The 24,586-nt window shown below is 41.3% G+C and overlaps 1 protein-coding gene across 1 annotated transcript in view; it reads right to left on the reverse strand.

Annotated features, from left to right (window-relative positions):
• Positions 1 to 24,586, reverse strand: part of ALG9 (ALG9 alpha-1,2-mannosyltransferase) — a 107,771-nt gene that overhangs the window by 8,349 nt on the left and 74,836 nt on the right. The window contains exon 14 of the mRNA XM_052652826.1: positions 17,084 to 17,214. Coding sequence (XP_052508786.1) covers positions 17,084 to 17,214 — 131 coding nt within the window. The remainder of the gene's footprint in view (positions 1 to 17,083; positions 17,215 to 24,586) is intronic.

Below are 24,586 nucleotides of genomic sequence, written 5' to 3' on the forward strand. Positions count from 1 at the left end.
ACAGAGATGAATAACACACTAGAAAGAATCAACAGCAGAATAACCGAGGCAGAAGGTTAAATGACCTGGAGGACGGAATGGTGGAAATCATTGCCACAGAACAGAATATAGAAACAAGAATGAAAAGAAATGAAGACAGTCTAAGAGACCTCTGGGATAGCATTAAACACATTCAACATTTGCATTATAGGGGTCCCAGAAGGAAAAGAGAGAGAGAAAGGACCTGAGAAAATATTTGCAGAAATAATAGCTGAACAACTTCCTGAACATGGGAAAGTCCAAGAAGCACAGAGTCCCAGGAAGGATAAACCCAAGGAGGAACACACCGAGACACATAGTAATCAAACTGACAAAAATTAAAGACAGAGATAAAATATTAAAAGCAACAAGGTAAAAACAACAAATAGCATACAAGGGAACTCCCATCAGGCTATCAGCTGATTTCTCAATTGAAACACTCTACAAGCCAGAAGGGAATGGCATGGTATATTTAAAGCGGTGAAAGGGAAGAACCTACAACCAAGAATACTCTACCCAGCAAGACTGTCCTTCAGATTTGATGGAGAAATCAAAAGCTTTCCAGCAATCAAAAGTTAAGAGAATTCAGCACCACCAAACCAGCTTTACCACAAATGCTAAAGGAACATCTTAAGGCAGGAAACGAGAAGGAAAAGCCCTACAGAAAATAAACCAAAACAAGTAAGAAAGTGATAAAAGGATCATATATATCGATAATTACCTTAAATGTAAATGGATTAAATGCCCCAACCAAAAGACATAGACTGGCTGGGCATTTGAAAATGTGTGCATGTATGCACTTCCATTTCCCATATCACTCTGCTTGACCCCCCTCCCAAACTGTATGTAATTATTCTATATTGTTAGGTTAATTATGTTCCCATTATGGCTTGTAAATATAATTCTTTTATTTTTTTGTCTGGCTATTGATTGTGAAAAAACTGATAAACATCCTTTACTATTGTGATTATGTAACTATTTCTCACTTAATACCACTGCGTCATGATCGGTCAACAGACAAATAACAGAATTCTATATTACCAAAACTGCCATTTAATAGAAAACCTGTAATCATTTTTCAAAATCCAGATGTGTATCAGCATTATCTTGGAGTTTTTTGAAAAATAAAAATGCCCGGGTATTGCTTTTTTCCTCCAAAGCTCCAGATATGTTTCTAATGAGCAGCCATGTTTAAAAGCAACTGGACTATCCGATGATCTTTTACTTTTATCCAGTCTGTTTCACTTCTTCCATTTCATAGTCAGTGCTCTCATCTTAGTTTATATTTTCCAATTTCTCCATCTCGCCTTTTCTTTTCTGATGTTCTTTCTCAAGCCTTTACCAAGTGTTGTAGAAAAGCTTTTGTATACGTATATATATAAAGAGAATGTATAATATATATATTTTAGAAAACTTATGAATTTTTGCCTAATTAAACAATTTATGACATTTTGATTCCACTGGCTTGACTTAGTATGAATAGAACGCAAGACTTCTACTTTTAAAAAAATAGATATGCAACAAGCAACAAAGGTTAACTGTATCGCACAGGGAACTATAGTCACTATCTTGTAATAAACTATAATGGAAAATAATTTCAAAAATAATATATGTGTATCTGTATAACTGAATCACCTTGCTGTGTACCTGAAACACTGTTAAGTCAACTATATGTCAATAAAATATGTATATATATTAAGAAAAAAATAATGTGAAGCTCTTCCTCTTCTCTTCTGAAAGAATTCAGTCCTAAAGCCACTGGGCAGGGCGGAGCAAAGTGGGAGTCTTTGGAGCACACATGGGGAACGGGAAGCTGTGGTGGGATGTTAGTGCCATCAACAAAGAGGGCATTCTTTTCTTTCCTAAAAAGTTTTAATCTTTTTTTGGGTGGCAAGGAGGCTTCACATATCCAGGGTTTATAAAACAAAATATGGTCTAAACTAGATGAGAAATACCTATAGGACACAAACTGTACAACCCAAATGGCCTAAATGTCAGTAAAATAATAGCTGGGGAACTGACAGCGACTGAAGGAACAGGAAGAGGAGAGACTAGAGACGAGACCATGGAGAATGCGCAAGACCCTGATGAAGAGGAGAGAAGCGCTCAAATCCATTACGATATGACGTTTCATACCATCTTCTGGTTCCTACTTCCTTTACGGCCTCGTTTGTTACCCGCTCCAGCCTCTCATTTTGTACCCCAGAAACACAGAACTACTTGCGCCCTGCCATTTCTTACCTAGCAAACAGAATATTCATGCAAAAGGTCAAGAAACCTCTCTGGGTTTCAGTTTACACAAAATTTGCTAAATCGTCATCACCCATGTGACCAGAATGACCCTGTTTTCAGAGGGCATGTCCACAGACCCTGAACATTCAATGAACACATTCACGGTTTTGACACTTCGGCAGCGACCTCCAAATCCACACTGTGTAATGACTTGGAAGTTTGCTGAGGCACAAACGGGGATCACGTCACTGTGAGACACGTGTACGGGGTGGATCATTTCACTGATGTGTGGCCTTGGCCAATCAGTATAACCTCTGGACAGTATAACCTCTTGACCAGTCACCTTTCACCAATATTCAGCATGAGGGGATTGAGAAAGAACTGGTATTAAGCAAGCGGTCATTTTCTGACCTTCAGTCCCACTAAGTTTGCTGGAGAAAAGCTCATGAGCGGCCCTTTCCCATCTGATAGCTCCTGAGATGTGAAGGTACCACGTGCTCCATCCACATTCCTGCAGAGAAGACACTGAACGGTGCTCAGGAAGGGGTTTGCCCCTACTCTCTGGACCCTCATCTGAGCTACTTCTCTGTGACAAACAGTAAGTGGCACTGGAGGCCACAGCAGGCTGACGGTTCTGGCAAGTTTTACAGAGGGGAAATAATGAGTATACTCTGAAATAACTCAACAATCTTTTTTTCTTTTTTTTTAGCTTAAAAAAAAAAAAAAGCCATCTATTATTTCTCTCAAATCCGTGGCTAACTGATGGGCTTTCTGTTTCACCAGGCTTTGGCTGGAATGCTCATGGCCGGCCGTGGGCTGCAAGTTCAGCTAGTGCTACAGGCTTCAGACCTCCTTCATGTGGGCTCCTCTCTGCACACAGTCTGTGGCTTTTCTTAAGGGGTAGAGCCTGGGTCTTAAGAAGGAGCACTCCAGCAGACAGGAAATAGAAGCCAATCAGCTCCTCAGCGATCTTTATTTTACCAAATAAGGGCATGAGATGGAGAAGGAATTGGCAACCCACTCCAGTATTCTTGCCGGGAGAATCCCATGGACAGAGGAGCCTGGCAGGGTACAGTCCATGGGGTCGCAAGAGTCGGACATGACTGAGTGACTAAGGACACAAGCACACACAAGGGCATGAGAAGCTTCTGAAGAAATTCTTATTTCATCTTTTCCCTTTATGCAACATCAAATAATTGATAAATATTTTCTAAGACCCTAATATGTGCTAGGAGTTGTGAGAGTCAACAAGAGATGTTCTAACTCTCAAGAAACTGAGAATACATGTCTCTGATGATGCCAGTTGCTTGGCCGAAGCTAGCAGAAAGTGGTGGGATTCTAAGACACTGTATATATGCATGTGTCAAGCCTGAGAGGCTCTTGCAGCATGGACCTGAGGCTCAGACAGTCTGTCTCCAGAGAACTAACTTCACAACAAGGCAAAGTAGACCCTCTGAGCTTTGGGAAAAAAAGAAAAGGGTTTATTCTCCTTGCAAGTGTTAGCACACAATGATTAAGCAGTCGAAGAATACAATGGGCAAAACAGAGTGTGTTCTGAAGCCAAATCTAGCCTGAGGTAGTAGTGCTGCCAGGCGAAGGGTCTAAGGAAACCATCTGGGGAGAAGGAAACAGGGACACCCCCAGACTGGTAAAGAAAGGGAAAGCGTAAGAGAACAATGAGGATAAGGAATGACAAAAGTATGAGAACTCTGACGGCTTTTCCCTTACAGTTTCTCAGTATTCTTGGCAAAGACAAAGGAGCTGAAGGCAACGCTGTGACTGACGTGCGGGGAACAGACAAGAGCACTTCAATCACGGGTTAGGAGGGAGACCCAATTCCACTGAAAGGATCTGAACACCATGTGAAGCACGTCCAACCGCTGGCCTGGAGCCAAACTCTGCCAGGGGGTGCAGCCTCCCTTTCCACCTGGGTAGCAAGAAGCTGCAGATGGGAACAGCCTGCTGGACTATTTTGGGCGCCATATGTCTCTTCTGCAAGAAATCGCCTTCAAAAAAGGTTTTTTTTTTCCCCCCCAAATTGTCTAATTTGGATGAAGAACAGCATCAAAAGAGCAGTGATGTTTTAAAAACATGTCCATAAATTCTTTGACAATCTTTCCATCAACAGGGGAGATCTAATTCCTCTCCCCTTGACCATGGGCTATTAGACTGGCTTGCTTTCAATGAAAACAATGAGGTGGGAGTGATACTGTGTGAATTCCAAGGCTAGGTCATAAAAGCTACACTGCTCTTCAGATTCTAGCTCCTGGAAGCCAGCCACCATGCTATGAGGAAGCACAGGCCACATGGAGAAGCCACGTTAGATGTTTTGGCCAAGTGTCCCAGCTGAGAGCTAACCAGTAGCCAGCATTCACTGTCAGATGTGTGGGAAAGCCCTTAAGGGGCTTCCCAGGTGGTGCTAGTGGTAAAGAACCCGCCTGCCAATGAAGGAGACTTAAGAGACGTAAGTTTGATCCCTGGGTTGGGAAGATCCCCTGGAGGAGGGCATGACAACCCACTCCAGTATTCTTGCCTGGAGAATCCCATGAACAGAGTAGCCTGGCAGGCTGCAGTCCATAGGGTCACACAGAGTTGGACACGACTGAAGCAACTTAACAAGCACACACACACGTAAAGCCTTTGGAATGCCCCAGTGCCAACCACCATCTGATGGGCAATGCATAAGAACCCCGAGAAGCTGGAGAATGGCCCACTGAGCCCAGTGAGTCCCCAGAACCGTGAGATAAAACAATAATAAATTACTGTTGCCTTTTAATAACACTAAGTTTGGGATGCAGCAATAACTGGGACAAGAGTTTACAATTAGTGTTCACTTTACAGTGATTTTCCAATGGTCTTCTTATCTTTCGGAAACAAACAGTTCTGCTTGTGCTGGGGTTAGAGTTGGGACATGATGGCTGCTATCCACGAGACAATGACACAGAACCGAACTGGATTCAGCACCATGGCCTCACAGCTGCTGGGTTCACTTCCTGGATGCTAAAAGGGAAGTAACAGTCTCAGCGGAAAGCCTCCATGAGGATCTTGTGCTGGACACTGAAAGAACACAAGTATTATATGCAATCACCACAACACTCACCCGGCCCTACAGAAATCTGCTGACGAGTAAAGGCCCCTCGCCTACCACACCAGCTGAAGATGTTATGTTCTAACTCTTCGCTTGCATCTACCTGTAATTATACATTGGGCAGGCTTTGAAATCCTGCCCTACTAACTGTCCCCAAATTATCTCACATCCTTCGTCAGGCAAGCCTAAAATTCAGTTGGATGAGGCCAATGGGTTCCAAAATGGGGACGAATAAAATATCACAATCCAAAAATCAAAGGTGAAGGCAAAGACAGTAAAACAGAAGGGACCCACAATGAAGGAGGAAAAAATGGGTGGAAAGTGGCTGCAAAGCAGTGGGCCGGGCCTCCCGACTTGTTTCTAAAGCTACAAACAGGCTCTGCTGCTCAGCAGGCCAACTCCAACATCCTGGAGAGGCATTCCCCACCAGACTCCCTCAGCCAAACACTCTCTCCATCCTTAGAAAGGAACCCACAATCCAGCTGAGTTACTGCAACAGTCTCCCTTCACTCCTCTCTGGGGAATCTCAGAGTAACCATTACATCCACCCACTTGTCCAACTATTTTATACAAGTAGCCATTATATCATGCTTCAAAGAAAGAAAGAAAACAAAAAAATCTGCTTATTTTAGAAAGTATGTAATATGAGATGTCCATCGGCTGACAAATGTGTCTGGTTTAAAAAGTGATATGTCAACGAGTTTAGCCCCCATATCTTGGAAGTTTGATAAATGCTAATAATATTAGCCAGACACAGACACAGCAAACTTAGGGAGAGGAAGTTGCAGCTCTGGTACCAGTCATGTGCGGGAGGAGACTAGAAAATGGTTATCAAGATCTTGTGCCTGATGGAGGGGACACAGGTATACCTATGACTAATTCATACCGCTACATGGCAGAAACCATCCCAATACTGTAAAGTCATTATGCTCCAAGTAAAATTTAAGAATTAAATAAAAATCTTACGTCTAGATCTTCTCTCCAACTAATGTGGTCCGGCCTCTCCAGTCCTCTGATAAAGCAAAGAAGTCTAACAGGAAGAGCACAGGTGGGCATCTGGGTGGCCATTCTCCCAGACAGGTTTACAATGTTCAGCCCTCTTTGTGATTCCTTCTCCAACAGTCCGACAGAAAACTCGGCTTATCGTCCAACAATTTCAGCAGAAAACACGCCTCTTCACATATTCACAGACATTTAGAATTCCTAAATTTGCACCAGGCACAGTACTGTCCTAATAATTTTAGGTTGCTTCCCCTGGGGTTGAGTCTCCCCTGGCACACACTCAAGAGTATGATTTTTCTACCTGCTGGTACTGTCTTCAAACTAGCTTCACCGCTTTCCTTTCAGACAGCTAAGGCCCAATCCAGGCTACGGCACCAAGGAACGTCTGAAAATTAAATAAGTAACCAATGGGCAGACCCAATGGTAAACGTGGACCGACCATAACCATGCACTCCGCTCTCCAGTCCTGCTTTCTGGGATAAGCTCTCATACTCCAGTCACATTACAACAGGATGGCCACCTATCTCAACTCACCCAGGGCAGGGTCCCTTTTACTTTCAAAAGTGTTCTCATTTGGATACTATATTACAGATCACTCCAACTAAAAGCAAATTTAAACCAAAGAGGTAAATTAGGCTTTCCTCTATGGACCCTCGGGTCCCCTCATTTAACAGGCCTTCTTTTACTTTTTCCACTTGTGTTCATGATTCCTTCTTCTTGAATTACAGATACGATTCTGCCCTCTTTACCACGAATACAAATCCTTTTTCTTGTACACTTGGGCTAAGCACCACCTTCTCCAGGAGACCTTCCTAGTACACTCTAACCTCCACAGAGCTCTCCTTTCTTTGGAGTTTTAGCACACCACCCGGCACCTTCTATGGTCTTAATGTCTTCTCTGGTAGCTCAGACGGTAAATAATCTGCCTGCAGTGCAGGAGACCCAGGTTCGATCTTTGGGTCAGGAAGATCCCCTGGAGAAGGGAATGGCTACCCACTCCAGGATTCTTGCCTGGAGAATCCCATAGACAGAGGAGCTTGGGGGGCTACAGTCCATGGGGTCACAAAGAGTCAGACACCACTGAGCGACTAACACTTTCACATGGTCTTAGTACTATTTTCAAGGTGTTTACGTGTAATTACAAAAAGTGAAAGTGAAGTCCCTCAGTTGTGTCCGACTCTTTGCAACCCCATGGACTATAAGCCCCCCAGGCTCCTCTGTCCATGGGATTTTCCAGGCAAAAACACTGGAGTGGGTTGCCATTTCCTTCTCCAGGGGAATCTTCCTGACCCAGGGATTGAACTCAGGTCTCCCACATTGCAGGTAGACTCTTGTTCTTTCACCATCTGAGTCACCAGGGAATCCCTACAAAATTTTACAAAAGGAACTACAAAAGTTGTAAATTATTCAAAGGTAAAAATCTGTGTCTAACTGCTTCTTTCATAACCCCTAAATAATCTAGTGCTGTGACAAGAACATTATAGCTTCTCAATAAATATTTTCTGATTTCCAAACCTGCTTAACCAGCTGGCTTCAGGACATAAAAGCAGACTCCAGGGCGTCTCCTTCTCTCTGAGCACCCTGTACTTTTCTCTTAAAGTACCTAACAGGGCTGTAATTCTAGACTGATCTAGATGGTTATTTGTTTAATGCTAGCCTCCCCATTATACTGTAGGGCTCAAGAGGACAGAGAGTTTGTGTTCACCGTCATATACACTTAAGATCCATCACAGTTCCTGACAGTGTTCAAAAATACCTGCTGATTAAATGGATGTCAGATGGCTAGAAAGATAGAGAGATGGATAAAGGAAGGGAAAAAAAAATGATCTCAAAGTGAACTCTAAAGAAAGCAGATTTCTACTTCAGGGGCTTGGGCTTCCCTGGTGGCTCAATGGTAAAGAATCTGCTTGCCAGTGCAGGAGACATGGGTTTGATCCCTGGTCTGAGAAGGTCCCACACGCCACAGAGCAGCTAAGTTCCAGGTGCCACCGCTACTGAGCCTGTGCTCTAAAGCCTGGGAGCTGCAACTACTGAGCCCACATGCCGCAGCTGCCCAGGCCTGTGCACCCGAGAGCCTGTGCTCCACAGGAGAAGCCGCTACACTGAGAAGCCTGCACACTGCAACTCGAGAGTGGCCCACTCGCCGCAACTCGAGCAAAGCCCTCGCAGCAACAAAGACCCAGTGCAGCCAAAAACAGACGCATTTTTAAAAAATTAAAGAAAATAAATTTCAGGGACTTAAACATTTGAGAAACTGTCACAGGCTTGTGAAAACCCTTCCTCAGGAAGAGCTAGATAACAGCTAGGCCTGCAGCCCACCTGATCTAGGGTCTAAGACATGAGGGACTATTACACGTGGATAGTGCCTTTCTCTTCCCTGTTACATAAACTGCTAAAGTACAGAAACCATTGTTTCATGAAGACAGAGGGAATGTAAAAGCCCCATTTGAGAGGCTCAAAGACATCCCAGGGTCGAGTTCTCAAGGGCATCTCATGCACCACCTCAGAGGGGTATCTCTGAGGCACATCGCCTCCCATAGTACAGCCCAATTTAACTGGCCCAAAGTCAGCAACATCAGATGTCACAGTGCTGACAGTTACACACTGCTGTGGCAAAGGGCACTGGAAGATCCTGCTGTTTTTGCAGTTGGGTCAGTACATACTAGGAATGGCTGAGCAAGAGAAATGTAAAGAAAATCAACATAACTTTGGAGCTTCAGGCAGCCTGCTAATTAATAGGAAGGCCTGATATTTATATAACGCTTTAGAATTTAAAAACACTTTCGTATTTCAGCTCTCCTTTAATCCTTCCAACATTCCCATAAAATATATAAAATATTATCTCTGTTTTACTGATATCGAAGTGTGGGAACAGACAGGAACAACAGCAAGTAACCAGGACTGAATGCACATGTCTTCTGACCTCCTGTTCTTTCCATTATACTTCACATACTTTCAAATAAACTTCCATTATGCTTTGCATATCTTCAAGAAATCTGTAACCAACAGATTTCTTTTTTTTCTCAGCACATGGTCATGAAAAGACTGCCAGTTTAGGGAAAAGAGTACAACTTATGGGAAATCAAAAACCTCTGAAGGCATTCTCCAGGGGTCTTCTCCTTTCCTCCACCTCCACTGGACATGTGCTCGATGTTAAATGAAGTGGCACCAGGGACCAACAGGAGAGACAGGACGTACAATGGGATAAGCTTAGAGTCCTGTCTCTCTGGCAAGTGCTGCTCAACGTGTGAAAGCTTCTGGTCACGGAACAGCCCAGCTAGAGAAAGCAAACCGTAACAGTGACCAGCACCGCATTTCTAATAGAGCAAAGGAAAATATTAAAAGCTTGATCAAGGCCACTGGAGAAAATTGTGGGCTTCTGGGATCCAAACTTTGGCCTGATCCTTTTCTGCAAAAATGTGTCTCCTGAGTCCATTCATCCTTTGCAGCTGAGTTCACTTCCTCGTCACCTCTCATCTAGTCAAGCAGAATAGCCTCCCAGCTTGTTTGTATGCCTCCCACCTTCCCACCTTCCAGTCTACCTCCCATAGCGGAGCCAGTGGAATCTTCAGATGTCATGTCCTCTTGGCATCTTCCTTGGTCTCACCCATTCTAGCCTTTTGGAGCTAACCCCTCCCTCTCACGCCCCAGTAGCTCCTCTCTGAACTACGGTGCATCTCCCCGGGTAAACTAAAAACTCCCAAGGCAGTGGTCTTGTCTGCACACAGTCTATAAAGTCTTATATGCAGAAGGTGGCCAATGAATGTCTATCAAACTGAGCCTATCAAACTACGCCTTATTTCTGCCCTTAAAATCTAGCTGCTTAGGGAAGCAGATGTTCAGTGGGGAGCAGCAAATAGTATCTCTGGGAAAGGCTCTCATATTTCACGGGCTCCCAATGTGTCCCCCGCTCCCACTAACTGAGGAGAGTGCTGACCAGAGGGCCCTGGAGGAGCGATGCTCGGCCACATCACTGAGTGACAGTGTGGTCACCTCCGTCACTCTCTGCTCGCCACAAGGCAGGTGAGAAGGTGCCCAGCACCGTCTGCTCTTCCCTCAGAAGATTTCCAGTTCTCCGGTGAGTGGTGTACAAGCATCAGGCTTCTTTGCCTTAAACAGGTTCTCAGTTCATGTCTACCAGCTGCTGGGCCCAGGGGCTACCAAAAGGGGAAATGGGAAGATGAGGAACTTTTCCCACTCCAATCCTTTAAGACCAAAAGGAAAAAAAAAAAGTTGCTTCAAAAATACTCCCTTGCCCCATTTGCTATAAAGAGAATTTATTCTGTGACCAAGGTACTGCTGGTCAGTATCCGTCAGCCATTGCTTCCCTTTGTTAACAGGAAGGCTGTTAGGGATCCACTGACCCTCCTGGGCTGGAGATCTTTTCAGGCCCAGATCTCATGTCGTCATAGTTTTCTCAACTCAAAAATGAAGCCACGACAGTGACCTGCTCTCCAAACACTGTATCAAATAACAAGTCAGGCACCAAGAGAATATGTATGATGCAGAGAAATTCATACCTTGGCTGCTGCTTGAAAGAGAATTTCAAGTTCCCTCCTACTACTGTTCTGATTCTGACAGGTTTTTTGAGTATCGGGTCATGATCCTATCACCTGTCACGGTCTCCCACTCCAATGCCTACCCCCACACCCTCCTTACTCACTCAAGGACCTGATGATTGATCTTTTCTATTGTTTTCTTCATCTCTATTTCACTTATTTCTGCTCTGATCTTTATGACTTCTTTCCTTCTAGTAACTTTGGGCTTTGTTCTTTCTCTAGCTGCTTTAGATGTAAGGTTAGGTTGTTTGAGGTTCTTGTTTCCCAAGGCAAGATTGTATCGCTATAAACTTCCCTCTGAGAACTGCTTTTGCTGCATCCCATGGGTTTGGGGTCATTATGTTTTTGTGGTCATTTGTCTCCAGGTATTTTCTGATTTCCTCTTTGATTTCTCCAGTGTTTATTAGCATATTGTTTAGCCTTCACGTGCTTATGTTTTTAACAGTTTTCTTGTAATTGATTTCTAATTTCACAGCGTTGTGGTTGGAAAAGATAATTGACATGATTTCAACTTTCCTGAATTTACTGAGGCTCGTTTTGTGGTCCAGAATGTGATCAACCCTGGAGAATATTCTGTGTGCACTTGAGAAGAATGTGTATTCAGCTACTTTTGGATGGAATGCTCTATAAATATCAAGTAAGTCCATCTGGTCCATTAATGAAAGTGGGTGTTAAAAGTCCCCCACTATTATTGTGTTACTGTTGATTTCTCCTTTTATGGTTGCTATTAGGTTGCTGTAAACGTAATCATGGTTTTGGATTGTGAATTTTAAATAACTAGGCTCAAACACACACTTATTAATCAAAATAGGAACCATTACAATCAACACATTTCTGCCAATGAGAAATGTTTGCTTATTCCTGTAGCATAAAAATCTGTTCTTCAGGATTTAACGAACTCTTAGAAAACATTTTCTGCATCCTGTTGGTTGTAAAAGCATTTTGCCTGCAAAAAGTTGTCAAGATGCTTGAACAAGGGGTAGCCAGTTGGTGAGAGGTCAGGTGGATGTGGAGGATGAAGCAAAACTTTGAAGCCCAATTCGTTCAGTTTTTGAAGTGATGGTTGTGTGACCTGTGGTCAGGCACTGTCATGGAGAAGAACTGGCCCTTTCTATTGACAACTGGAGGCTGGAGGTGTTGCAGTTTTTGGTGTATCTCATTGATCTGCTGAGCATACTTCTCAGATGTAATGGCTTCCTTGGGATTCAGGAAGCTGTAGTGGATCAGACAGAAAGCAGACCCCCATGACCTTGTGACCATGACCTTTTTTGGTGCAAGTTTGTCTTGGGGAAGTGCTTGGGAGCTTCTTCTCAGTCCAGCCACTGAGCTGGTCATCACCAGTTGTCATATACGATCGACTTTTTGTCACATGTCACAATTCAATCGAGAAATGATTTGCAGTTGTTGCATAGAATAAAAGAAGATGACACTTCACAACAACAATTTTTTCGGACTTCCGGTCAGTTCACGAGGCACCCACTTATCAAGCTTTTTCACCCTTTTCAATTTGCTTCAAAAGCCGAACGACCATAGAATGGTTGACACTGAGTTCCTCGGCAACTTCTCGTGTAGTTGTAAGAACATAAGCTTCAATAATGGCTCTCAACTGTCATTATCAACTTCTGATTGGTAAAGGCCAGCCACTAAGCTCCTCATCTTCAAGGCTCTCATCTCCTTTGCAAAAGTTCTGGAACCACCACAGCACTGTAGGTTCATTAGCAGTTCCTGGGCTAAATGTGTTGCTGATGTTGCAAGTTGTCTCTGCTTCTTTACGACCCATTTTGAACTCAAGAAAATCACCCAAATTTGCTTTTTGTCTAACAGTATACCCATAGTCTAAAATAAACAGCAAGTACTAAGTCATTAGCAAAAAAAAAAAAAAGAAGCAAGAAATGTGCATTAAAATGATGTCTAACTTAACCACATTTATAATGTATTCCAATATCAAATGGCAAATTTCAACAATGCAAAAATCGCAGTTACTTTTGCACCAACCTAAACAGTATTAATTTTTGCCTTTAAGTTGAGGTGTTCCTATGTTGTGCATATATAGTTAAAACTGTTATAGCTGCTTCTTCTTGGATTGATCCTTTGATCACTATGTAGGGTCCTTCTTTGTCTTTTGTACTAGATCTTTATTTTAAAGTCTATTTTGTCTGCTATGATGTTGCTACTCCAGCTTTTTTTTGATTTCCATTTGAATGGAATGCATTTTTCCATCCCCTCACTTTCAGTTCTGTATGTGTCCCTTGATCTGAAGTGGGTGTCTTGTAGACAGCATATATGTGGCCTTGTTTTTGTCATCCATTCAGCCAGTCTACGTCTTTTGGTTGGAGCCTTTAATCTGTTTCAGTTCAGTTCAGTCGCTCAGTCATGTCCAACTCTTTGAGACCCCATGAACCACCGCACTTCAGGCCTCCATGTCCATCACCAACTCCTGGAGATTACCCAAACTCATGTCCATTGAGTCGGTGATGCCATCTAACCATCTCATCCTCTGTTGTCCCCTTCTCTTCCTGCCTTAAATCTTTCCAAACATCAGGGTCTTTTCAAATGAGTCAGCTCTTTGTATCAGGTGGCCAAAATATTGGCGTTTCAAATCTCCAGTAGCATATTGGGCACCTACTGACCTGGGGAGTTCATCTTTCAGTGTCCTATCTTTTTGCCTTTTCATACTGTTCATGGGGTTCTCAAGGCAAGAATACTGAAGCAGTTTGCCATTCCCTTCTCCAGTGGGCCACATTTTGTCAGACCTCTCCACCATGACCCCTCTGTCTTGGGTGGCCCCACACAGCATGGCTTAGTTTCATTGAGTTAGACAAGCTGTGGTCCGTGTGATCAGATTGGCTAGTTGTCTGTGATTGTGGTTCCAGTCTGCCCTCTGATGCCCTCTCTCAGTGTCTACCGTCTTACTTGGGTGTCTCTTACCTTGGACGAGGGGTATCTCTTCACAGCCGCTCCCACAAAGCACAGCCACTGCTCCTCACCTTGGATGTAGGATAGCTCCTCTTGGCCGCTGCCCCCACACACGGTAGCTCTTAAGGTAATTATCAATATCTATGTTCTTACTGCCACTTTGTTAACTGTTTTGGATTTGTTTTTGTGGGTCTTTTTTCTTCCTTTCTTTTGTTCCTTTCACTTTGATTTGATGATTGACTTTTACTGTTGTGTTTTGATTCCGTGTGTGTGTGTGTGTGTATCTACTGTAGCTTTCAAGTTTGCAGTTACCAGAAGGCTTTGGTAGAGCAATCTATATATAAACAATAGTGTTTTAACTTGCTCATCTTTGAATACCAAATGCATTTCCAGTATCCTGCATTTGTGTTCTCCTCTTCTCATAGTTTGATATCCTATTTGTGCGCAGGTGATTTCTTACTTACCTTTACTGTATGTTTGCCTTTACTGGTGAGCTTTTCCATTTGTAATTTTCTTGTTTCTAGTTGCAGCCTTTTTATTCCCAGAGAAGTTCTTTTAGAATTTGTTGCAAAGCTGTTTTGGTGGTGCTGAATTCTCTGAGTTTTTGCTTGTCTGTAAAGGTTTTGATTTCACCATCCAATCTGACAGCCTTTCTGGGTAGAGTATTCTCGGTTGTTGGTTCTTCCTTTTCATCACTTTAAATATATCCTGCCACTCCCTTCTGGTCTGCAAAGTTTCTGCTGAGAAATCAGCTGATAACCTTATGGGAGTTCCCCTGTGTATTATCTGGTACTCTTCCTTTGTTGCTTTTAATACTTTTTCTTTGTCTATAATGTTTATTAATTTGATCACTATGTGTCTCAGTGTGTTCTTCCTTGGGTTTATCCTGCCTAGGCCTCTCTGCAATTTCTAGACTTGGATAATTGTTTCCTTTCCCATGTTAGGAAAGTTCTCAGTTATTATATTATCTCTTCAAATATCTTCTTAGATATGTTCTCTTTCTCTTCTTCTGTGATCCCTATAATGCAAATGTTGGTGTATTTAATGTCATCCCAGGGGTCTCTTAAACTGTCTTTTCTTTTCATTTTTTTTTCTTTATTCTACTCCACAGCAGTGATTTCTACCATTCTGTCTTCTAGGTCACTGATCTGTTCTTCTGCCTCAATTATTCTGCTACTGATTCCTTCTAGTGTATTCTTTATTTCAATTAGTATATTGTTCATCTGTTTGTTTTTTAGTTCTTCTATGTCTTAGTTAAACATTTTTTGTATCTTCTCAATCTTTGGCTCCATTCTTTTCCCATGATCTTGGATCATATTTCCTATCATTATTCTTAAATTCTTTTTCAGGTAGATTGCCTATCTCCACTTTACTTAGTTGTTTGGGATTTTATCTTGTTCCTTCATCTGGGACATATTCCTCTACCATCTCACTTTGTCTAACTTTCTGTGATTGTGATTTCCGTTCCACAGGCTGCAGGGTTGCAGTTCTTCTAGCGCCTGCTGTCTGTCCTCTGGTGGATGAGACTGTCTTAAGAGGCTTGTGCAGGTTTCCCAGTTGGGGGGACTGGTACCTGCCTACTGGTGGGTGGAGCTGGGGCTTGTCCCTCTGGTGGGAAGGGCCATATCCGCGGGTGTGTTTATTATCAGGCAGCTGTTTGTTCAGGACGACTTTAAGCAGACTGCCTGCTGATGGATGGGGCTGTGTTCCCACCCTGTTGGTTGTCTGGCCTGAGGAGTCTAAGCACTGGAGCCTACAGGCTGTTGGGTGGGGCCAGGTCTTATAAAGTGGCAGCCTCCTAGAGGACTCATGCCAATGAGCAATTGTCAGACCCATGCCACCAGTGTCCCTGTCCCTCCAGTGAGCCATAGCTTCCCCTGCCTCCACAGGAGACCCTCCAACACTAGCAGGTAAGTCTGGCCCAGTCTCTTATGAGGTCCCTGCATTTTTCCCTGGATCCGGATGCCCATAACACCCCGTGTATGCCCTCCAAGAAGGGAGTTTCTGTTTTCTCCAGTCCTGTGGAATTCCTGTGCTCAAATACCACTGGTCTCCAAAGTCAGATTCTCTGGGGGCTCCTCCTCCTGCTGCTAGACCCCTGGGCTGGGCAGTCCAATGTGAGGCTCACAAAGTTCACTTCTGTGGGAGAACTTCTATGGTATAATTATTTTCCAGTTTGTAGGTCACCTACCTGGTGTCTATGGGATTTGAGTTTATCGTGATTGTGCCCCTCCTGCCATCTCGTTGTGGCTTCTTCTTGTCTTTGGTTGTAGGGTATCTCTTTTGGTAGGTTTCAGCGATTCTTTTTGTCAGTGACTGTTTAGCAGTTAGTTATGACTTCGGTATTTTCATAAGAGGGGCTGAGCATACGTCCCTCTACTCCACCACCTTGCTGCGTTTCTCCTGCCATTTTTGCTTCAATCCCTCTAATCTCTCAAATTCTATGCCGCCACCACTCCACCAAAATTGCTTTTATCAACTGTCAAATCCAATGGACAGTTGTTATTCTTCACCTTATTTATCAGTAGATTCTGATCATTCTCTCTTCCTGAAAATATTTTCTTCCCTGTTTCTGAGTCCCAAATCTGCCTCTCAAGACCTGGTCCTTCACCCTTTGGTTTTTACTTGACCTCTTGGATCCTGGGCTTTGCCTATGAGACCTCCTTGGACCTCCTTCAGCTTTAATTTCCTTGAACTTCAACTGTCTGTCTACCTGGATCTGGGCCCACAGACAACCTATACCTTCTAATTCTCTCCCATTTATTACTGCTTTACCTGAACATCCTGACTCCCCTCTTATCATGAATTCTGAGGCCTTTCTGAAGAGCTAGTCAAGATCTAGTCTATTTGTTTCCTTTACTTAAGATGTAGTAAGGCCTGGCCTCATCTCTGACTGAGCTTTGAGCCCAAAAATAATTGATATGAATTTCTAGCTCCACAAAGAACACAGTCAATCTTCCTAACAGTATTAGAAAACTCTGGTTAAGAAATCTGAAGTTTATTGTCAAAAATACTCAATGTCAAACATTTTGTGTTTTCTTCAGTGGATCTATCTGTTTATAGATTCTTTTATTTGGATGATACCAGAATATACTTTGCATTCTGATGCCTAGAAAAGGACAGCACTCTTTTAGATTTCTCAGGGAACTGGACACAGATAAAATAAATGGATACTAGAGTTAGCCCAGGACTGGAAGTTATTCAATCCCAGATTCCAATTTTCATCCTTATTAGTCCTAGTACATTTCTTAGGATTAAAGCCACATACCTAGAAGCATCAAGGAATGGTCTGTAGGCCAAGTTGATCCATTCTTCTCTATTTGATGAATATTTTGGCTCCCGGGGTGTTTCTCTCATGGTGTCCAAATCCACTAAATAATGGCATTTACTGATGTCAATCTGTAATGGAGAAAGATGAACTCTCATCAGGAATTGCAAAGATCCTTTCAGGGTAAGAAAGATAAATTGTAACCCTAAGAATTCAGGCAGGGTTTTAGAAGCACAAACATCAAAGTTCTCAGATGTTATCAGTGCTCTCTTAGCTCAGATAAGAGTGCTGGGTGTTAGGGTATTATTTAGGTTCCTGGGGGGAGGGAGGAGACATCAACTCACCCAGCCAAATATATATGTAAGCTTTGGGAGTTTTGACTCCAGTTTGGGCATGAAGTCTCTCTAGCCTCACAAACACTTCTGAAGCTAGCAAGAGTCCACAACCTACTTAAAAAACTTTCTTTTGTGGCTCACGATTGCTCCCTTCCAAACTATCACCTTTTGTTTCAGAGATTGAGAGGCCTGATCAAACAAAAATGATAGTGTGTGAGAAGCCCCGTCTCTGCTGCCAGAGCCAGCTGGGTCGCTGTATACCTCACAAGTAGTTCAAAGACATCATGCACATTGTTTCCTTCAAACTTCAACAGAACTGACAGAGACACAAGAACTGTCCCTGCAACAAAAGATCAGTAAAGCAGATACAAGAACTGCAAGAGTAGAGATTATGAAATGTATATAGTAACTACTGGCAAAACTAGAGTCGTCCAGTTGCTCACAATACGGATACATCAGAGGATCACTCATACTCATAAGAAATTATTAATGCATTTAATTTAAAACCCTGTTGGTACTGTGCTTCTCACAAAATTGATTAATCCAACTGAACATGCTACAAAATCTGTAGGATACTTTTGCAGTTAAATGGTTCATCTCGAACTATTCCTCCTCTCATCTCAAAGCAAGGGGAGAAGTTTTTAAGCCTTTTTAATAATAATAATTAAAAAAAATGTAGACTTAAAAAAAATTCAATACACACACACCAATGTTTATAGCAACACTATTTAAAATAGCCCAAATATGGAAGCACCTAAGTGTTCATCAACAGATAAAGGGGTAAAGAAGATGTTGTATATCATTCAGCCATAAATAAGAATGAAATAGTGCCATTTGCAGCAATAGGGATGGACCCAGAGATTATCATAAGTGAAGTAAGTCAGAGAAAGATGAACATTATATGATATCATTTACACGTGGAATCTAAAAAATACTAATGAACTTATTTACAAACCAGAAATAGGCTCACAGACATAGAAAACAAATGTATGGTTTATAAAGGAAGAAGGGTGGCAGAGGGATAAATTAGGAGTATGTGATTAACAGGTACACACTACTATATATAAGATAAACAACAAGGATTTATTGCATAGCATAGGGAACTATATGCAGTATCTTATAATACCCTATAATGTGAAAGATTCTGAAAAGAATGTGTGTGTATGTCTGTGTGTGAATCACCTGTTGTATACCCAAAGTGGAAGTCGCTCAGTCATGTCTGACTCTTTGCGACCCCATGGACTATAGAGCCCATAGAATGCTCCAGGCCAGAATGCTGGAGTGGGTAGCCAGTCCCTTCTCCAGGGAATTTTCCCAACCCAGGGATCAAATCCAGGTCTCCCTCATTGCAGGCAGATTCTTTACCAGCTGAGTCACCAGGGAAGCCAGTATACCCCAAACTAGTACAATATTGTAAATCAACCACAGTTCAAAAAAATATGATACACAAGTTTCTATGATGTTAAATAAAAGCCCAAAGATGGAGAACATCACTGTGACATGATTTATAATAAATATTCTTGGGGGGTCTTTTTCCAAGGTTTCTGACAGCTCCCCAAACCCTGGTAATTTCCTAGGCAATAAGAGCAATGGGAGCATTTTTTGTTAAAATGTTTGGCCTCTTATCTTCAGTTCCTGATATCTCTTCAAAGCAATAATGGTGAGTGGAATGTCTTGTTATTCATAGCTAGCCCCTATGTACCACAACTGAGCTTAGGTTAATGGGGTGACTTTTGGAAATCCCCTAGAGATGGCAGGGGGTGCTAGTCACCAGATGAACTAACCATGTGAATAGAATGTTTGTCTTTCCAATCACCAGAGGAGGGGTAAAGGGCTGGAGACAGCCAGTGATTTAATTAATCATTCCTGTGTCAGGACACCTCCATAAAACCCTGAAAGCCTACGTTTAGAAAACTTCCAGGTTGGTGAACGCTTGGAGATTCGGGAAGGGTGCTGAACGTGGAAAGAGCATGAAGACCCGAACTCTTCCCTCATATCTTGCCCTATTCATCTCTTCCATCTGGCTGTTCCCGGATTATATCCTTTTACAGTAAACCAGTTCTCTAGTAAGTAAAATGTTTCTCTGTGTGTGATACTCTAGCAAATTAATCAAACCCAAGGAGAGGGTCGTGGGAGACTCTGCTTGACACCGAGTCAATCAGAATTACAAGGAACAACCTGGACTTACAACCAGCAGCTGAAGTCCAAGAAGGGGGTCATGGCCCCAGTCTGTCACCAGCCAGTCAGAAACAGGTACCAGCCTGGGCTTGAGATTGGCATCTGAGGTGGCAGGAGAAGGGGGCAGTCTTGTAGGACTCAGCCCTCAATCTGTGGAGTCTGATGCTGTCTCTGGGTAGACAGCACAAGAGTTGCATTGAGTTGCAGGATGCCCAGATGGTGTCTGAGAATTGTTACTGTGGGGAACCCCCCCACCCCCAACATTAGAAATCAGTCCCAGAACCGTCTTAATTACTAATGTAGTCAGTTAAAGGAAGGTAAATCTCAAGGGAAGGAAACTACTAATTTTCAGTGTTTTTTTAATATGCAAGTATGTTACACATATCATTTTTGAAATCATTATATAAAGGCCTATAGAGGAATTATTAATTCCTATTTTATAAATGAGGAATCCAAGACTCAGAGACAAATTATATAACTTCATTTTTTTCAAGATCTATATTAAGTCCCTACGATATACTAGGCATTAGTAAGTTAGTGCTAACAATATAGAAATAAATAACAAATAAACAAGTAAGTTCTCACCCTAAAAAGATATACAATCCTCACCAAAATCACAAGAGTTTACAGTAGAGCCATGTGTGTGTTTAGTTGTTTCAGTTGTGCCTGACTCTTTGTGACCCCATGGGGCTGTAGCCCACCAGGCTCCTCTGTCCATGGGGATCCTCCAGGCAAGATAGCAGAGTGGGTTGCCACGCTCTCGTCCAGGAGATCTTCGCAACCTATGGGTCGAGCCCAGGTCTCCCTAATTGCAGGTGGATCCTTTACCGTCTGAGCCACCAGGGAAGCCCAGTAGAGCCATACTGGGCTCAAGTCAGTGTGACTGCCAGTGTCACACATCAGCTGCCCAAATGGCCGAATAAGAGGCAAAGTACTCTCAGGAGCTCATCTAAATGCTGCTTAAAAATCAAAACCAAAAAAGCGTTGTCCAAGAATGCCAGGTTTCAGCTAAGATAGAGACCATTTGAAATACAATTAGATCTATAGCAAATCTCATATTTCAACCTTGATGAAGGGTTGAAAGCTTTCCCTTTGGAAGCAGAAATAAGTTGAGGCCACTTGTTATCATTACTCTTTTCAACACTTCACTAGAGATTCTAGTCAGCAGCAAAAGATAAAAGGAAAAAACAAATAGTAGAAGAAATGAAAAGAAAAAAAAAACTCATTTATTCATCACAATGATATGATTGGTATACATAAAATCCAAAAGAGTCAACAGAAAAATTTTTGGAATTAAGAGTTTATCAAACTTTAAACTATTTATAGAATGTAAAATCAACATCATATATTCCTACATAACAGCAGTAAACAACATACTAAATTACACTGAAAAAAATTACATATTTTCAAATTATATTATAAAAATACCATTCACAAGGATTTGAAAACATGTGGCTTGGAGTAAATCTAACAAAATATGGGCAAGGCCTCCATAAAAAATTATAGAATTTTATTGACAAGTGTCTATCAACTGATGAATTTATAATGTGGTATATTCATATAATTAAAATAGGCCTAAAATGCAGTGGTATATCACTGTCTTAAAAAGGATACATACTACAACAAAGATGAACCTTAAAAACATTATATTAAGTGAAAGAGACACAAAAGACCATTCTTGTGTAACTCCATTTATAAGAAATGTCCAGAAGAGACAAACACATTAAGACAGAAAGCAGATTAGTGGTTGCTAAGGCTTGGAAGTTAATGGATATGGGTATCTTTTTGGCGGCGGGGGTCGGGCAATGAAATGCTCTGAAACACTATGAACATACTGAAAGTCACTGAAAAGGTTCTGGAGAGAGAGAGTGGTAATGATTGCATAACAGTATGGATGTTCTTAATGCAACTAAATTATATACCTAAAAATGATTAAAATGGTAAACTGGATAATAAAAAATAATTGAAATGATGAATTTTATCTCAAAACATTTTAATAAACATAAAGTAGACCTTTAAGATAAACCTTATGTCTAGGTTAAAGACTCACTATTACAAAGATGTGAATTCTAAATAAATTGATTGAGAGATTAAATGAATCTCAATAAAAATGCCAATAGACTTTTTTGATGAAACTTTACAAACTGATTCTAAAATATATTTGGGAATGCAAAGGACAAGGACAGTCCAGGCACGCTTGGAAAAGAACAAGGTGGGTACTTGTTATGGTAATTAAGACAACGAGGTATTAGTGCTGGATTAGAACAGACCACCAAATGAAACAGCTTACAGGCACATATGGACCCTGATCTATGACAAAAGTGACACCTTAGAGCAGTGGGAAGAGTATGGTCTCTTCACTAAAGCATGCTGCGACAACTGAATATCCACTGGAGGGGAAATGCAATTGGACTTCTGCACACAATGAATAAACAACAAGGACCTACTGTATAGCTTAGAGAACTGTATTCAATATTCCATGATAAACCAGAAATGGAAAAGAGTATTTTTTAAAAAGAATGTATATATGTATATATATAACTGAATCACTTTGCTGTATAGTAGAAATTAACACATTGTAAAATAAACTGTACTTCAGTGAAAAAATACTGATAAAGTAAAAAAATCTACTTCATATGGATTACAGAACTAAATGTGAAAAGCAAAACTCTTGGAAGATACTATGGGAGACTACTGTCAAGATCTAACATATGGCAAAAGCTCTTTTAGACAAGCACAAAAAGTATTAACTATAAAAGAAATGATGGATAAGTTCGATTATATTAAAATTGGGAATATCCATTCATCAAAGATACCAATAAGGGAGTGAAGCAATGAGTCAAAGAAAGAGAGAAGATATATGCAATATATTCACAATCAAGCACTCATGTCTAGAATATATAAAGAACACCTACCAGTCAATAAGACCAAAATGGACCATCCAACAGGAAAATGGGCAAATGATTTGAATAGGTACTTCAGAAGAAGAAATCAAAGTGGCCAAAACCAAAAAGTATCCAACTGCATTAGTAACCAAGGAAATGCCAATCAAAATTACGTGAAAAATTACAATACCAAGTATTGACCAGAATGTGGAGCGATTCTTATACATTGCTAGCAGGAGATTACGTTGGTACAAAATTTTCAGAAAAGAATTTGGCAGAATCTGCTAAAACTGAACATTTCTTATGATCCAAAAATTCTACTCCTAGGTATTAGAATGAACCATATGGAATCATTAATATGTGACTGATCCACACACACACAAAAAAATGGTAATTTCACATGGTTCAAGCTAATGTATATCCAACAGGAATGCATGCACCAAAAGATAAGTTCAAGAATATTCGAAGTGGCATTATTTACAGCTGGCCCAGATGGGAAACAACCAAAAAATGATCAATAGTAAAATAATAGTGATATAGCCATACAATGAAATCTATACTGTAATAAAAGAGAACAAACTACCCTACACTTATCAACATGTGATTACAAAGAAAATGTTAAGCAAAAGGATCAAGACATATAAAAATGCAGTATGATTCCATGTATATGAAGTTCAAAAACAGGCAAAACTAATTTAAGTTGCTTAGGAATGCTTACAAAAGCAGTAAATCTAAAGAGAAAAGCAAGAACATTTTTATCGTAAGCAAAAGAGGGAATGGGGTAGTGATCAAAGGAATTACTCGGGGAACTTCTGGGTGCTGATAATGTTCTAGTATTTGACCTGAGTGATGATTACACAGGTATTTGTTCTATTATTATTGTATTATTACTAATTTAATGTACATTTATGTTTTGTGCACATTTAGGCTTATGGGTTATACACAACTTAAGGTTTGAAAAAGTGCATATAAAAACAACTTGGTCATCTCTGGCTTGTAGCAAACTCTGTTCTTCCCCAACCTCTAACTCACAGTACTGTTCTCATTCTCTCTCAGCATTATTTATATGTAAAAAAGACTTCAAGGCTCACATCTGTCTCTACATATGGCTATTCCTCCAGGGGAGAGAAAGCACACTGAGAATTGACGTCAGACCCAATTCCATTCCACATAACTCTCTAAAAATGATCCTTGGCATAAACACTCCAGGAAGCAGCCTTTTTGGTCTGAACACCCACTCTGTAGCTCCCAGGGATTTTAAAAACATGAAACAAGTTTTTAAAAGCTTTGCAAGTGCCATGCCTCTGTAATCAAATAGAACCGGCAAGGGGTAAAGATTCACAGTCTCAAGTCTAGACCTCCTTTGGTGAGGGAGCTCTGAGTTTGACATTTCAGTACCTGAGCTCAGCCTGTGGCCTTTTCTGGCCAGGCATGCTACAGGTCTGATTATTTAGTTTTGGTGCTGGGCACATGGTCTACCAGAGATGTGGAGAGTAACTAGTTAATACCCAACTATACCAGTTAGCTTTAGACTTCACTCATGACACATCCATAAGCAAATTTCATTTAAAGTAGTTTTTAGAAAGATACCAAGGCAAAAACTGTATTAATTGAATTACTAATCCATTAAAAAGAGAAATGTAACCTCTTTTCAACTATTCTGGAAAGCAGCTGATGAATCTTCTTTTTTTCTAGCAATCAGTTACTGAATAATTGCAATACACAAGGACAAAGGTCTCTGGCAAAAAATGATTAGGTATGATCAAGGGTAGTTTCTCTAGCAGAAAAGAAATAAGGCAGTTAAAAAAGGAGCCCAAGATAAAAAGGCAACCTATGGAAAGAGAAAAAAATATCTGCAAACCATCTATCTGGTAAAGGATTAATATCCTCAATGTATAAGGAACTCGTATAACTCAACAGCCAAAAAGCCAAATAAATATGGTTTAAAATGGGCAAAGGACCTGAACAGACACTTTTCCAAAAAAGACACACAAATGGCCAACAGGTACATGAAAAGGTGCTCGGTCTCACTAATCATCAGGGAAATTCAAATCAAAACCACAATGAGACGGCAACCTCATACCTGAAAGAATAGCCATCTTCAA

This window comes from Budorcas taxicolor, chromosome 15 (assembly GCF_023091745.1).
Source record: "Budorcas taxicolor isolate Tak-1 chromosome 15, Takin1.1, whole genome shotgun sequence".
NCBI classification, from domain to species: domain Eukaryota; kingdom Metazoa; phylum Chordata; class Mammalia; order Artiodactyla; family Bovidae; genus Budorcas; species Budorcas taxicolor.